This window comes from Neohortaea acidophila, assembly GCF_010093505.1.
Source record: "Neohortaea acidophila strain CBS 113389 unplaced genomic scaffold BDY17scaffold_3, whole genome shotgun sequence".
NCBI lineage: Eukaryota > Fungi > Ascomycota > Dothideomycetes > Mycosphaerellales > Teratosphaeriaceae > Neohortaea > Neohortaea acidophila.
Window position 1 is genome coordinate 1,408,744 of NW_022985512.1, and position 14,953 is coordinate 1,423,696.

General features: G+C 56.7%; 7 protein-coding genes across 7 annotated transcripts; 4 read left to right on the plus strand and 3 right to left on the minus strand.

The window, feature by feature from the left end:
* Positions 1–196: 196 nt before the first annotated feature.
* On the plus strand, positions 197–2,170 carry BDY17DRAFT_322332 (F-actin capping protein alpha subunit-domain-containing protein; the record flags this gene model as incomplete). Its single annotated transcript, XM_033736791.1, has 7 exons — positions 197–253; positions 306–324; positions 377–486; positions 536–625; positions 682–1,179; positions 1,237–1,248; positions 1,856–2,170. The coding sequence occupies 7 exons, from the start codon at positions 197–199 to the stop codon at positions 2,168–2,170; spliced, it is 1,101 nt and encodes a 366-aa protein (XP_033592065.1).
* Positions 2,171–2,307: 137 nt separating this feature from the next.
* Positions 2,308–3,235, plus strand: BDY17DRAFT_104923 (uncharacterized protein). The gene has a single exon (XM_033729151.1). The coding sequence runs from the start codon at positions 2,446–2,448 to the stop codon at positions 3,187–3,189; it is 744 nt and encodes a 247-aa protein (XP_033592066.1). The 5' UTR covers positions 2,308–2,445; the 3' UTR covers positions 3,190–3,235.
* Positions 3,236–3,948: 713 nt separating this feature from the next.
* Positions 3,949–5,535, plus strand: BDY17DRAFT_248173 (pyridoxal phosphate-dependent transferase; the record flags this gene model as incomplete). Its single annotated transcript, XM_033730886.1, has 2 exons — positions 3,949–5,001; positions 5,059–5,535. 2 exons carry the CDS (start codon positions 3,949–3,951, stop codon positions 5,533–5,535), a joined length of 1,530 nt encoding a protein of 509 aa, XP_033592067.1.
* Positions 5,536–5,773: 238 nt separating this feature from the next.
* On the minus strand, positions 5,774–8,171 carry BDY17DRAFT_293723 (major facilitator superfamily domain-containing protein). Its single transcript, XM_033733026.1, has one exon. The coding sequence runs from the start codon at positions 7,942–7,944 to the stop codon at positions 6,004–6,006; it is 1,941 nt and encodes a 646-aa protein (XP_033592068.1). The 5' UTR covers positions 7,945–8,171; the 3' UTR covers positions 5,774–6,003.
* BDY17DRAFT_293725 (t-complex protein 1 subunit epsilon) lies at positions 8,172–10,585 on the minus strand. The gene is made up of 4 exons (XM_033733027.1): positions 10,328–10,585; positions 10,245–10,262; positions 8,699–10,186; positions 8,172–8,636 (listed from the first exon to the last, which is right to left on the minus strand). The coding sequence occupies exons 1-4, from the start codon at positions 10,341–10,343 to the stop codon at positions 8,503–8,505; spliced, it is 1,656 nt and encodes a 551-aa protein (XP_033592069.1). The 5' UTR covers positions 10,344–10,585; the 3' UTR covers positions 8,172–8,502.
* Positions 10,586–10,713: 128 nt separating this feature from the next.
* Positions 10,714–12,031, plus strand: BDY17DRAFT_293727 (uncharacterized protein). The gene is made up of 4 exons (XM_033733028.1): positions 10,714–10,821; positions 10,885–11,173; positions 11,228–11,620; positions 11,679–12,031. Exons 1-4 carry the CDS (start codon positions 10,815–10,817, stop codon positions 11,707–11,709), a joined length of 720 nt encoding a protein of 239 aa, XP_033592070.1. The 5' UTR covers positions 10,714–10,814; the 3' UTR covers positions 11,710–12,031.
* Positions 12,032–12,319: 288 nt separating this feature from the next.
* BDY17DRAFT_308867 (uncharacterized protein) lies at positions 12,320–12,799 on the minus strand (the record flags this gene model as incomplete). The annotated part of the gene is made up of 1 exon (XM_033735258.1): positions 12,320–12,799. The coding sequence occupies one exon, from the start codon at positions 12,797–12,799 to the stop codon at positions 12,320–12,322; it is 480 nt and encodes a 159-aa protein (XP_033592071.1).
* Between the last annotated feature and the right edge of the window lie 2,154 nt (positions 12,800–14,953).

Below are 14,953 nucleotides of genomic sequence, written 5' to 3' on the forward strand. Positions count from 1 at the left end.
AATCGCTCGTTCTTGACCTGCCTGATCTTTGCGATGTCGTCGGGTGTCTGGGTGCCTCAGGCAGCAGCCCCACGTCAAACCTGCCCGAATTGACTTGGTCAACTTCATGCCTCCCCAGGCTTCCATCTCCACCGCCATTGACTACACCTCTCACGCTCTTTTCTTGACGAATGCCCGTGAATTTGCATTCTGCAAAATGGCTTCCAAACAAGCGACAGTAGCTTCGTTTGTGGAATCCGCACCCCCCGGAGAGGTTGGTAGAGGATGTTCCCTTCCCCGCTAGAGTGAGGTGCTGACGACAACAGCTCTCCAACGTCGTAGCCGGTACATCTCGCCTTGCAAACACCTTTGACCGCGCATACTGAAGCCAGAATAGACATCAAAGCCCTCGCCGATCCTTCCATCGTCCAATCGCTCGATCCTGCGTTCAAGAAGTACAATGAAGAGCAGTATACGGTGGTGACCCTGCCGGGCGGCAGTGAACCGGTAATGATGCTGTTAGGGAGGAGTAATGATCATGGCTGAGACTGTATAGGTCCTGATAAGCGAGCACAACTCATTGGGAGACGGAAGGTACTTCGACACCGCGAGCCAGACGTCTTTCGAAGTCGATCACGCTTCGCAGGTAGGCGCCCAGTCCCGAGCCCCAAAGAAAAATGCAATCACCTGATGTTCTTTCAGAAAGCCTCGGGTGCGCAACAACACCCATTAGAATCACAGCATGCCGACTTCATCCGGTCTCTGCAAAGATCCTTCACCAATGCCACAGCCGAGCACTTCCCCTCTTCCACAATAGGCATTTTCCCCGTCCAATCCGACTCCGCGATCGCAATCCTCCTCGTCGCGAATAAATACAGCCCACAGAACTTCTGGAACGGAAGATGGCGGTCAACGTATATTGTCAATCCCTCGTCCAGCTCGGCGTCCGGCGAAATCAAAGTGGATGTGCACTACTACGAAGACGGCAATGTTCGCATGAGCACGTCGAAGAAGGTGGAGCTTGGAGGGAGTAATGGGGCCGACGGCATTGCGAGGGAGATTGCAAAGGCGGAAAACCGATTCCAGGAGGAGCTCAATCGTGGCTTTACCTCCCTGTCGGAGGGGAGCTTCAAGGGGTTGAGAAGACAACTGCCCGTCACGAGGCAGAGGGTGGAGTGGGAGAAGATTGGGGGGTATAGAGTATGTTTTCCCTTTTGCTCAGGTTGATTTTGGTCTTGCTAACGTGTAACGCTGCAGCTCGGTCAAGACGTAGCCGGAGGACGACAGCGGTAGATTTTCTGCCTGAACGAGACATTCGTAGGGTACTTGCATATGTTCCAAACTCAATGAGTGTCCCCCAAGCCCGATCGGTCATTCATGTGTGCACTACGATCTGCTGACTGTCAATTTTATGCCTTGTGCCTGGCGTCTCAGGCTTCCCGTCTGCACATGCGCGCTGAATCCTTGCCGGTCCATGCATCGAGCCGAAACTTCGACAAACGGCAAACACGAATGTTCTCCCTGGTGTCATACTTCCGCCCGTCCCCTTTTTGCTCGTCACTCTTTTGTCGTCACGCTTCCGCCTCCATCTTTTCTTTTGCTTTCTGTGCTTTTATCTTCTCCTCGTCTGAGCCTCACACACGTCAACACTAACGCATGCAACCATTCGCATTGCTCCAAAAGCTGCAACGAGCCATGCACGCCATGCGCGGAGGAGGTTTGCGCTTCCCAATGCGAGCATAGCGCTTGCGGGATGCCGTGTGCAGCGCTTTGCGACCCCGTCCCCTGCTCCAAGCGCTGTTCAAAGTCGCTCGCTTGCGGCTGCCGTTGCCCATCTGCGTGCGGGGAGGTTTGCCCGCCCACTAAATTCTGTCAGAATTGCGGCAAAGAGGAGATATTCCACCAGCAGGTGGAATACCTGGAGTGCAAGGAGTACAAGGATGTCGATTTGGACCAGGACCCATTCATCGTTCTCAACTGTGGTCATGTCTTTACCATCAGAACGCTTGACGGTCTCATGGACATGGCAAAGTTTTACAAGATGGATGAGAACGATCTGGCGATTGCTATCCAAGCTCAACGCGCGCCGAACTTGTCCGAGCAGGAGCTGAAATGTTGTCCCAACTGCCGTGGAAGCCTGAGGAATATCGGCCGCTATGGACGCATCGTGAGGCGGGCCCAGCTGAATTAGAGTACCAAGAAATTCATCAGCTGGTCTAATGCACAACACCGACCGATGGCTGAGCTTCTGATGAAGGAGCACGAGAACCTCGTCAATACAGCAGCAGCAGCGCAGCTGGTCAGCCACAAGCTGCACTTGACTGGCGAGAGACAACGTCGGATCCAGGCAATCCGCAGCACGCAAGGATCGAAGAGATACGGCAGCATTTTCTCCGCCCGGCGTCAGATCATGCATTACTTGCACACAGTCAAGCGTGAAGAGCAGCCTTATCAAGAGTCCGAGATATGGTGGAGGCTGTCCGCCGCAGGAAAGCCGGTGAAGAGGTGGAGATCGCGCCATTTGACTTCGATCAGAGCTTGCTGCAAACGAGGGCGTCTTTGCTTGCCACTGCACTAGCCATCCGCTGCGATCTCAACATCTTATCCGTTGTGCTGGCTGTCCGCGACAAAACCCCTGTTCCAGCAGGTCAGACCGAGGACTTGAAGGTGGATTTCAGCCACAATCGGACCGATTGCGAGGGATTGACTCAAGATGCAGAGAAGTCGTTCCAAGTTGCACGAGTGGCCGAAGGGCACGTCTACTGGGCGCGCTTTGCTGCTATGGAGGTGAATGTTCCCTCAAATCGGAGCAGTGCCGAGCACATGGTGCAGCGATTGATAGCAGAAGCCCTCGCTCACCTCGATGCTGCCGAGACGACATGCAAGGAACACCCAAGTCAAACAAGAGCTGTGCTGCCGAGGATCGAGCCGACTCGCAAGATGCTTGATGGCGGCGTGTTCTACACGGCTGTGTCGAACGATGAGATGAGAGCAGTGGTGGCGGCGATGGAGACCGAATTCAGGAGCACTGGGCATTGGTATCGTTGTGCCAACGGACATCCGTTCACGGTGGGAGAGTGCGAACTACCAATGCAACTTGCCCTTTGCCCCCGATGCGGAGCGGCGGTTGGTGGGCAATCGCATCAAGCTGTTGAAGGTGTGACTCGTGCCGACGACATTGAAGGGCAGTTCGCTAGAATGGAACTGTGAGAGGATCATCGTGGTTGTAGTGTAGCAAGATGCGTGTAGGAGATGATGGAAGTCGCAGCTGCGCACCCGAAGTGAAGTCTCTTGTCACGTGTTTCATACGGTACTGTCATTGCCAACGATGGCGTCCCGCGCATCGGTCATTGAGAAAGAGAGGTAATGCCTACGGATATGCCTCGAGACAAGGCCTGGCAAGGCTGAGATGGAGCATGATGGCTGCTGGTCATCAGTAAATACTTGGTCAGTCGTCATTGTGCGGGATTCAATTCGATCCATCTCCACTTGGTGACGAGATGCGAGACAGCCCATTGAACTGAAGACACATGATCGTTCAAGCCTCCGTAGTTGCGATGCAGTGATGAGGTCGAACGGATGCGGTGGGGTGGGACGCGCCTGCCGACATCGCTTCTACTCTGCCCCACCTTCCATTTTCTGTCGAGTCCGTCTCTCACTTCATGCGCGCTTTTATCACGCAGCCCATTGATGATTCATCGTCTCTCGCAATCACCTCACTCCTCCTCTCCTACAGACTACATCCTCTCTGCTCCCACATCACCACCATCATCACCGCCACCACAACTCATGCTGAGCGCCACCTCGAAATCCCGGCTGCCGGCGGCTTAGCGGCGTTCTTTATTGAGTCATTGCCGACACGACATGAGCATTCGCAGCACACGAAGGGCGTTGTACTGCTGTCGCGAATCTTCTTCTCCCTTGCGCCGTGTGACCCGTCAACCTCACCCTTTCCTCTCCACCTACGCAATGTCCGCACACGGGCCTTGGGGCCCACTCCCGCTCCCCGCCTTCCTCCAGCGACGAGCCTTCTCCAAAACCCGCACCAAGGGCCTGCAACTCGACGATGTCAACCCACATGTCCGCAATGCGCAGTATGCCGTGCGCGGCGAATTGGCAATCAAGAGCGAGCAGTACCGTGCCCAGCTGCACCGAGGCGAGGGCAAGCAGCTCCCCTTCGACTCCGTCATTAGCGCCAACATTGGCAATCCGCAGCAGCTCGATCAGCAACCCATCACCTTCTTTCGCCAGGTCGCGAGCTTGTTGGAGAATCCGCTGCTGCTGGAGAAGGAGGACGTGCTGAAGAACAGCCTGGGCTACAAACCGGATGTCATCCAACGCGCCCGAAAACTCCTCGACGATGTCAAGAGTGTGGGTGCCTATTCCCAATCACAGGGCGCCCCGGGCATTCGGCAGAGCGTCGCAGAATTCATTGAGCGTCGCGATGGCTACACCGCCGATCCCGCCAACATCTACCTATGTGCGGGAGCGAGTTCGGGTGTCAATGCATTGATGACGGTCATCTGCGCCACACCGCAGACTGGAATCCTCGTCCCAATCCCGCAATACCCCCTGTATACGGCCACGCTGAGCCTGCTGAACGCCCAGCTCGTGCCGTACTACCTCGACGAAAGCAGGAACTGGGGCACAAGCGTGGAGAGCATCAAGACCGCATTGCAAGAAGCGAAAGGCCGGGGCGTGGATGTGCGTGCTGTCGTCGTCATTAACCCAGGCAATCCCACTGGCGGCTCGTTGATTGCCGAAGACATCACCGCGGTGCTGGAGATGGCGGCGCAGGAGAAGTTGGTCGTGCTGGCCGACGAGGTCTACCAAACGAACGTCTTTGAGGGCAAATTTCTGAGCTTCAAAAAGTGCCTGCGCGACCTGCAGAAGAGCAAGAAAAACTCCGACGGCCGCTTTGACAATGTCGAGCTGGCCAGTCTACACAGCATCAGCAAGGGCATGATTGGTGAATGCGGTCATCGGGGCGGATACTACGAAATGGTCGGCTTTGATCCGGAGGTGAGAACGTCCAGCATCATCTATTATCGAAACAAACTCGGCTAACATACGCTACAGGTGGTCGCACAAATCTACAAGTTCGTCTCTATCATGCTCTGCGCTCCCGTCATCGGGCAATGCTTCGTGGAAATGATGGTGAACCCACCTCGCGAAGGCGAGCCCTCCTACCAGCTCTACAAGAAGGAATACGATACCATCTACCAGAACCTCCACGACCGCGCTCGAGCATTGTACGCTGCCTTCCGCGACATGGAAGGCGTGGAGTGCCAGAATCCTCAGGGCGCCATGTATCTCTTTCCCAAGGTCCGCTTGCCACGGAAAGCGATCGATGCAGCCAAGAAGGCGGGCAAGAGCCCCGACGACTTTTACTGTCTCGAGATGCTCGACGCCACTGGCATCTGCACCGTTCCCGGCTCCGGCTTCGGACAGGAGGAGGGCACGTTCCATTTCCGCACGACTTTCCTCGCCCCGGGCGTGGACTGGGTGGATCGCATTGCCGAGTTTCATAAAAAGTTCATGGACCAGCATCGATGATGATGCATGGCATGGGATATCAGTGGTGTGTAAGTGGAGCGACTTTCGGTGCATTTGAAGCGTCCTTCCCTTCTCGAGATGCTATTCCTGGCGATGGAGAGTGAGTACATGCGAGCACAAGGCAGGTCCATAGAATGACTGCCTGTACATATTGATCCTCGTCATATAACGGATTCCTTCCTCCTTCTTTTGATTGGACCTGCGAAGCGGGCGCTAGCGGGTGTTGATTTTGGCAAACTACTTTAGTTGTCCTCGAAACTACTTTAGTTTCATCATCAAAACTACATGTACTTTAGTTGTCCTCGAAACTACTTTAGTTTATCATCAACCTACTTTAGTTGCACCCGTGGAGAAAAGATAAATGAGGGCTCATCAAGACCATCAACGTCTATTCGTAATCTTTCACTCTATCCATGTCTAGCATCATGCCTGTACGCATCTCACTCAAAAGTACAGCCCCATCCCAATCTATGTCCGTGCCGAATCATTTTCCTCCTCCAACTCCTCCCGCTCTCCCTCCAACCAAAGCTCATGCCCATCCCCATCCTTGACAAACCTGCCCGCAACAGCGCCCACGACCGCCACCCCCGCCATACACCACCATGCCAACCCGACAATTCCCTTTTGCAGTCCAATCGAATAGATCCAGCCTGCCACCGCGGGCCCCAGCGTCCTCATAGCCGCGCTAATGCTCTGCGCAATGCCGTGAAACGTGCCGAGCACCGACGGATGCGGATTGCTATTGTTGACTAGGATGGCATTGGCGGGGAGCGCGAAGGTGCGGCCCATGACTTGCACGCAGAGGATGAGGGTGATGCCGATCCAGACGAGGGCGCCGGACGCGGGGCCCGGCGGAGGACGGGTAGAGGGGATGATGGACAGGTAGGGGACGAGGGCGTAGGAGATGGGGAAGAGGCAGAGGGCGTAGCGGAGGGAGCGGATGGTGCCGAGGCGGAAGCTGAGGCGCGGGTAGAGGAGGAGTTGCAGGGAGAGGCCGATGACGCCGAGGATGGCGAGGGCGGTGCCGATGGAGGGAGGCGGGAGCGCGAGGCCGCCGGTGAATTGGAAGGGGAGGTGCGGGCGGTAGTGGTTGGGTGGGTCGTCTGTTGCTCGGGGGGTCGGGTGGGATGCGCTGGTGCTAGGGTCGTAGCGCGAGGTGGAGAGGAAGACGAACCAGAGGTTGCTGAAGGTGCCGATATGCACGGCTAGGAGGCCATGGGACAGCAGCGCGCAGAGGACATTGGCCGTCCAGATTCGGCGGATGGGGAGCTGGCGGCGGATGGCGGGTTTGGGGGTTTTGGCCGTGCGCTCGATGTCGACTGCTTCGGAGGGGTCGTGCTTGTTGACCGCGAGGTAGTCCTGCTTCGGTTTGATGCGGAAGATGGTGCTTCCCACCCACCGCGAGAGGCGCAGGCCATAGTCCGGCCGGTCTTTCAATGCATAATGCGTCTCCTGCAATCCAAGTACCAGCGCCAACGCGCTTACGAGCAGGAAGCAGGCATTGACCACATTCGGCAGCGCATACGGCCACCTGGTCAGCCAATATACTCCATCCTCCCCGCCGAGAGCACTCCCAGGTCCAAAGAGTCCAGGATAATTGCCAACCGGATCCGCCAGCAACCCACCCATCAACGGGCCAACAATGACGCCCGCATTGAACGTCATGGGCAGCAGCAGGAATGCGCGCGACTGGTACTTCTTCTCCCGGATAATCTCCGAAATCATCGTGCGCATGACGCCAATGTTGCCGTTCAGCAGCCCGCCGACGCACCGCCAAACCACCGCCTGCAAGAACGTCTGGCTGAAGCCAAAGCCCAGACTGCCGATCGCCACGCCGATCAGGCCGACGAGGAGCACGCGCTTCCGTCCCATGCGCTCCCAGTCCGCCATGCGGCCCCAGAACATGGCGGTGGTGAATTGCGCGCCGGTGAAGGCGGCGGCCAGCATGCCGGCCTGCCGCGCGACCGTTTCGTCCGAGGGTGAGGAGCCATCGGGCAGTTTGAAGGATTTGAGCTGGTAGAAGACGTAGCTCTGCAGACTCGTTTGCGCGAGGGGCTCGGAGAGGCGCGCGAGCGTGAGGATGGTGAGTTGGGATTTGCGCGGCAGCTGCGACCACGAGACGGGCTTTTCTTTCACTGCTACCGCGTCTTGCGGCGGCGGCGGGGCTTCATCTTGCTCGTTGGGATGCAGCACGAGCGGGTCGAGTTCTTGCAGGTCGAGATCGTCTTCGCCATCGTCGCTAATGTCATCATAATGTCTTCGTCCATCTGGCCCTGCTTCCCGCCGCGCCTCGTCCAGACTGGGGAATTTGGACGACTCGGCGCTCGCGACGTACGTCGACGCCGCGCTATCTACATCTTCGGATCGCGCGGTGCTTTGCGAGAGCGTGTGTTGGTGCCTGTGGCTCATCCAGTCCGTGGTGGGGTGTAGTGGAGGGGTGCGGTCAAGTCTCGTGCGATATCGGCGCAGCGATGAAAATCACCTTCGAAAGCCGGCGGGGCATGAAATACGGGAGAGTGAAGATGGGAAGCGGGATAGAGAGAAGACGTAGAGTAGAAAGAAATACAGCGATGCCTTGCAACTCTGTTTAGACCCACCGTCCATTTGATTCGGCCTCTCGCCGGTAGATAGCGTGGAAGCGTCTTTAGAAAGCTGCGGTGAGAAGAAGAGGGTCCCGATGCAACATTTTCCCGCCCAGCGTGCCGACATTGCCGACTGCACGCCTTGTGATTCGCCGCGTACCTTTCAACGGTCTTGCCCATTGCAGAGCTCATGGCGTGCTTCATATATCAATATGAGTCGGAGTGGCGCTGGAAGTGGTGGATACTGAACGACCGCCGCAACATTCCGGTGAGGTGTATGCGTACAGCATCTACACATTGAGCCGTGAGTCAAACGTACGTCTATCGTTTTCGCCGGCGCCATCGCTATGCTTCAGTCAATGCCTGGCCTTCCAACATCCTTTCTCTAGAAATCGTTCTCCTCGCTTCCAGCGACAATGACATTGTTCACCTTCAGCACCATCCGACACAGCTGGGTGGCGAGGAGCAGTTGCTGCCTCTTCGATATTAACGGGTCGATGACAAAGTGCTGCTTCATGTCTGCAAGTAATGCGTTAGCAAGCACGACAACATTAACCCACGGACGCGTCGCAATCACTCACCATTCGAGCCAGTTTGCATGCAATCCACGCCCAAGCGTCCCCTGCCCTCGCCCTTCACTTGCTTCGTCTTCAACTCCGACAGCGTCTCGATGGGGCTCAGCCCGCTGTTCTCGGCCAGCGCCATCGGGACAGCATCCAGGGCGTCGGCGAATGCGCGCATGGAGTATTGATCCAGCCCCGTCTCCTCGTACGCCGCATTTTCGACCGCAATGCTGCAAGCAATCTCCGCCGCACCACCTCCATACACAATCCGATTATCTTTGACCAGATTCCGCACCACACACAGAGCATCGTGCAACGACCGTTTCGCCTCGTCGATGATCATCTTGTTGCTCCCTCGGATGAAACATGTGACGGCGCGGGAGTTGGGAATGTCTTCAATCACCAGCATCTTTTCCCGGGTCGTGCCAAACGACATCTCTCGCACCACGCCCGCCTTGCCGAGCTTCGCCGCCGTCAGGTCTTCGAAGCGCGGGACGATGCGTCCATTTGTGGCGATTGCGATGAGTTCAATCTCGGGTCCTCCCACCCATCGCACCGCCGGGAGCTCGTTGGTGAGCAGCAGGTGATTTGCCTCGTCATCGAATCCCCACTGGCATATCACCACGTTCGCGCCGGTGTCCTTGATCTGCTTGATCATCTCCGCAAACTTGGTCTGTTCGTATTTCTGCAGCTCCCGGAACTCCGAAACGGAGGTGATGTCGAGCTTGTGCTTGGTCTTGGGCTTGGGCGGCTCGAAGGCGCAGGTGAGAATGGCCAGCTTGGCGTCCTTCACTTCCGAGGGCATTTGGGGGTGCGAGAAGTCCTTGTCGACAATCACGCCCTTGACGAGCATCGAATCCGCGAGCGCGCCTCCCACCTTGCCGTCCACCTTGATCAATTCGAAGTCGACGTCTTTCCGCTCCAGATCGGCGACGGAGAGCACGGCGTCGACGGCAATGTTGGCAAAGTGATCATGCGCTTTGGACACAATCTTGCTCCCGAGTGACGTCTTGGCCACCTTGAGCAAGTTCTCGGTCGAGTCGCGGGAGAAGGCGATAGTATCTGATATGCGATCCAGTTCTGCCACCGCCACCTCGCACGCCGCATCGTAGCCATCGGCAATTCTGATGGGATGGATGCCCTTGTCGATCAGATCGGCGGCTTGTTCGAGCAATGCGCCAGCCAGCACCACCACACCCGTAGTCCCGTCACCTATCTCGGCGTCCTGGCTCTGACTTAGACTGACGAGCAGTTTGGCAATGTGATTGCTAATCTCCATCTGGCCCAGGATGGTGGCGCCATCGTTGGTGACGGTGATGTCGCCATCGGGGGAGATGAGGATCTTGTCCAAGCCACGGGGGCCGAGGGAGGTCTTGACGATGTTGGAGACGGTGCGGGCGGCCATGATGTGGTTCTTGATCGCTTCGATGCCATGCGTCCGCGTCTTTCTGCCTTGGTCGCGCACGATGATGAAGGGTCTGCCATTCTCATCTTTTGCTATTTGAGCTGTGGAATTTGTCGTTAGTGGTTGCTACAGCAAAGATGGTGGAAGTGAGGGTCATACCATTACTGAGGTCCAGCTCTGTCAAGTGAAATGGAATCGTCAGCACAACTGAGCATCACATGACTTCACCGAGCGAGACTCACGCATATTCCCTGCCATATCTGCAGTCTGTGCCTTCTCTTGTTCTCACCACGGAGTGTCTTCTTTCAAACTCCTCACAGGCTGCCGTTCGTCTGGCTTCAACCTTCCCTTGCACCCTCAGCAACCAGCTCTTTCACTCTCCAATATGCTGCGAAATCACCTCCACTGTTCTGATGGCCAAGGACAAGCTCGTGGATCTGGCAAGACGAGGTACGTTGTGTCGAGCTGAGTTGTGTTGCGATGTGATGTGATGTGATATGATGCTCCGTGTCTCTCACTGCTCCTCCGTTTCTCAATTTTCTTCGCGGGGAGACGCGCGAAATTCTGCGCACGGACTTCTCCACTCCACGCGCTGCAGAGTGACCCTGGAGCTCCTGCAACCACTACTCGCTTCATTGCCTCATGGCGCGCACAGCGCTCTAACACTCCTCCCGCAGTTGGAAGACTGAGACTCGCGCATCGAGATCTGGGTTCTTCGCAACGCCCATCATGCCGCGTGAGTCGTCCAGCCGCATTGCTGCGAATCGTTCGCAATGCAGCACTACTGACACCCGCGTAGCGGCTTTGAGCGATGACGACAACGAGAGCGACGGTCCCGATATGATTCCGGCCAAGGGCGAGATTCCCGTCAATAACGAAGATGCGAACGACGACGAGGAAGAGGAAGAGGAGGCGGCGGATGACGTAGAAGACGACGACGACGACAACGACGATGAATCGGAGGAGGAGTATCACGTCGAGAAGATCGTCAAGCATGGCTTCACCGACAACGACCAGACCATCTACCAGATCAAGTGGCTGGGGTACGACAAGAAATCAGACCTCACGTGGGAGCCGCTGAAAAATCTGTATGCGATGCCTCGCAACCGGCGCATGAGGCTATTGCTAACAATGGGGGACAGGGAGAACGCGCTGGAGATCGTCGAGGCATACCATGCGAGCATAGGCGGTCCTCCGCAGCCTCCGAGCAATAAAAAGAAAGGAGCCATGGGCAAGCGTTCGGCATCTGCTGCGTTCGACTCTCCTAGTGCCAATGCCGGCAGTGCGAAAAAGGGGCGCAAGTCCAATGGCGAGAAGCGATTCACGCCGCCGGACGGATCCTGGGAGAATCACGTTGCGCGTGTGGCCAGTATCGTCGAGGAGGCCTACGACATTACCAAGCCCAAGTCGGGCGTCCCGAGCAAGTCGCTGCTCGTGCTGATGGAGTGGAACGACGGCCACAAGACCACCTTTCCCCTCGAGACCGCGCGGCGCAAATGTCCCCAGCGATTACTCGACTACTACGAACAGCACCTGTAAGTGATGCTTCCTTTTTCTTCGAAACGAGGAGCTTGTTGAGATTCATTTTTGCAGGAGATTCTTCCCCGGAGATGAGGGACCTTGATCGGCTGACGCGCAATGTCCTGCAGTGTCTTTCGCACCGCGACTGCAGATGAAGTTCAGGAGTAGATGATTTGGACGGAGGAGGCGATGAATGAAAGAGAGGGGGTTTTCGGAGTTTCGCCACGCCTGTCTTGGATGAAATCCTACGTTGGTCTGTTAGAAGTCGCGGTGGGAGTGCTTCACCCGGCTTTCACTCACTCCAACGTGCAGTAGGCACAGGACAGGGTAACCCCCATAGGACGGCAAACGTGTGCCTCTCGTCTGCCGCATTGCGGGATTCGAGTCCTCATTAGCGACGATCAAACAGAAGAGTATCGAGCCTCAAGCTTCCATTTCATTGTCGTGTTATCTCCGAATGCCAATAGCATGAACGTTCACCCAGTATTGTCCATCTGCAGTGAGCAACTCCAGCAAGGCTGCTGCAGTGGAGATCCCATTTCGAGCGAAACACGAAACGAGTTGTCCCTCCTGGGATCTCCCCGCACGCCCGAGCCACCGAAAAAGGCCAGACCCATCAAATCAGCAAGGGACAGGCATTGGAATGTCCACGCCCCGGGGAAAGGGGAAGAACAGTCTCGCGGATAACCATCACCCCCGCGCCTACTATCCCCTTAAACCAGGACCAGGTAGGTATCCGGGCCGCGTTCCTTGCTAACGCAGGCCACGACATGTGACTCGGAATGTGGATGACAAAAAGCCACACCTGAGACAGAGTGATGGGAATGGAAGGAAGGGGTTGGATGGATGGGATGAATGGATGCAATGTGTGATTGATAGTCCGCTAGCCGTGGGGAACAGCTTCCACCCGCGCCGGGGCTGGCCGCTAGTGCGTCGGCAGCCGCGCCCCGGCGAGTTACCGATGCATTGGTGCGACGCGTCGAATCAGTCACCGCGAGGAATCCACGGGGTTGATGTTGGATTGGGGAGATCAGGAGGGGGTTGGAATAGAGGAGAGGAATCGAAGATGTAGCACACAGCGAAGTCCAAAACTTCAGCGCGCTCGATTGCATGTGCGACGAGGAGTGCTCGTCGCTCGGTGGTTCATCGGGGGCCTCATCGGTGGTTCTATATGCACGGGTTGCATTTGACATTGACGATGCATCTCATATGCCGAGCCATCTTCGCTTCGGAAGCGATTCATCACTCACGCTCAATGAATGTCAGATCAATCAATCTCGATCGCGATCTCAACTTCAATCTCGCATTCCCGTCGTGCATCGTAAAGTCGCCCAGATGCGTATGCTCGTCGCGTAGGATGATGCTGGATCTGCGCGTTCCAGACCTCGTCACGGCATGCCCAGAACGATCGAAGCACAAGATTGACGTATTCGCTTGGGGCGGCGGAAGCGGTCAACGGGAACACCGCATGTTGTCACTATTGGGAGAGCGGTGAAGGTGAGGTCTTTTGTACCACGCAGCTGCATCGCACAGGACCCCAGGAAGGCGCCTCGTTTGGGACCTTCCCCGGCTTTTCCTGTGCCACTCGGTACATGCATGTATGTAGGTAAATTGGCCAAGCCCCGGGGGCGGTGGTGGCTTGCAGTTGGGCTTGCGACTCGCAACAGTCGGTACGCAGCCGTGGGTGTGGTATACGGCCGTCAGTTCTGCCCGGTCTCGTTGACCATGACGTGTCCCCCGTCCCGTATCGACAAACGACGATCACAGCTGCATCCCATATCCGCCCGGCGAATGCTGTTTCGTGGGGAAACTGTGAAGGGCAGAGTCGTAGGGACTTCGGAAGGCCTGCCTAAAACCCCTTCGGCTCGTCTCTCCACAAGGCTCCGGTGGGTTTGAAGACTGGTGGCGGGGCGATCTTCACGATCAACGGATATTAGCCGGCGACTATGGAGCCGTCGATGACATTGGATCGTCCCTGGATTTTGTGGGAAAGACTGGCAAACAGGGCCGATTGATGTCATTGCGGTTAAAATGCGATTTGCCGCTCTGCGGGGGAAGATGGGGAAGTGGGTTGGACGGGATTGGACAGGCGGCGCTGCCGCGAACAGGGCTGGGATGGCAGATGACCGCTCTCGTGCATAGAAAGGAGTCTTGTGATGACGAGCAACACCACGCAGCTTCAGGAGCTGGCAGGAAAGCAGGTAGTACAGGTGAAGTCATTCAGCGAGTCGGCTGTCGTCAGTGCGAAGTGCCACCAACGATTGACGGATTCGCTCATTTGGTGTTCAATTTTGAAGACTCGCGTCGGCCATTTTTGTGTGGCCAGCTCTTGCGCCACGGCGATTTTTGCGCGTTTGAAACGTGTCTTTGAGTGGTGGGCGATCAATCACCTGGTCTGCGTTAGAGTGTGCATAGGCTTTGCGGCGATGCTGTTCCACGTCGAAACCGCGCGTCGGACCAATTGAAGCTGCAATGGTGATCTCGTGACGTGCGACTGGGCGCGTGGACCTCCGTCGTCCCTTCTATCCACATTCCCACGAGCCAGACACGGGATAGCATGGCAACATGATTACGACGGAGTGTGATGAGTCGAGTGGCAATGAATCGTGTTGACCACGACGAGAGCGTGTCGATAAGACATCCATCCTGCCACCGGCCTGCTCTCTCAGTGAGACGCCTCGTGGAGCCGATGGCCGCCCGCCCGTTTCCACTAATTAAAGTAAGCCGGCCACGTGCGGCCTCCCCAGGCGCGGGGAGTGGCGGCTACGAATATCCGCGCGAACGCCACAAATCCGTCGCTCTCTGGTTCGATGTCACGGTAGGTTGGCAGATGACTCGTCTTGGTTTTCTTGCGTCCGCCTGACGATTTTCGTCACACTTTTGCTCTTGTCCTCCGACTTATTACCTTGCCCAGGGAAAAAGTTGAGTAATCGACAAAAGTATTTGCGTTTGAGGCGTGTCTGGGCACGGGTAGTGGTGGGGAGTAGGACCAGACAAACGAGACTCTCACGTGCGTTGGGGACACCGGCTAAATGCAACGAGGCCGACATGATCGCCATCTCGTTTGCGCCATGGACACACGTTCCGTGTCTGTGGTGGCCTTCGGTGCTCGGTAAGGCAGGCGGCCTTTAGCCAGCGCGGTGGCAAAGATGCGGCAGTTGATGGAGGAGCGCCGAAAATGCGGCAGGAAGACGGGGAACGGGGCGATGGCGCAGCCAGGCTTGGTGAACCATCGCCCGTGTGCGCGGGTTGGAGGTTGGCAATGGGATTTGGCGCGCGGCATGGCCGTGGTGTGCGCACGCCAAGCAGGACATGCAATACGTCTTGGGGAGAAAAAGCAGTGACGC

Excerpts from the sequence above, each read along its gene's own strand:
- BDY17DRAFT_293725 (XM_033733027.1), bottom strand. Across the intron at positions 8,637-8,698 it reads CATGCAAACTGGCTCGAATG|ACATGAAGCAGCACTTTGTC; the intron begins GTGAGTGATTGC and ends CATTACTTGCAG.
- BDY17DRAFT_293727 (XM_033733028.1), top strand. Across the intron at positions 11,174-11,227 it reads TGGGAGCCGCTGAAAAATCT|GGAGAACGCGCTGGAGATCG; the intron begins GTATGCGATGCC and ends AATGGGGGACAG. Across the intron at positions 11,621-11,678 it reads GACTACTACGAACAGCACCT|GAGATTCTTCCCCGGAGATG; the intron begins GTAAGTGATGCT and ends TCATTTTTGCAG.
- BDY17DRAFT_293723 (XM_033733026.1), bottom strand. The coding sequence starts at position 7,944 with ATGAGCCACAGGCACCAACACACGCTCTCGCAAAGCACCGCGCGATCC.
- BDY17DRAFT_104923 (XM_033729151.1), top strand. The coding sequence starts at position 2,446 with ATGGTGGAGGCTGTCCGCCGCAGGAAAGCCGGTGAAGAGGTGGAGATC.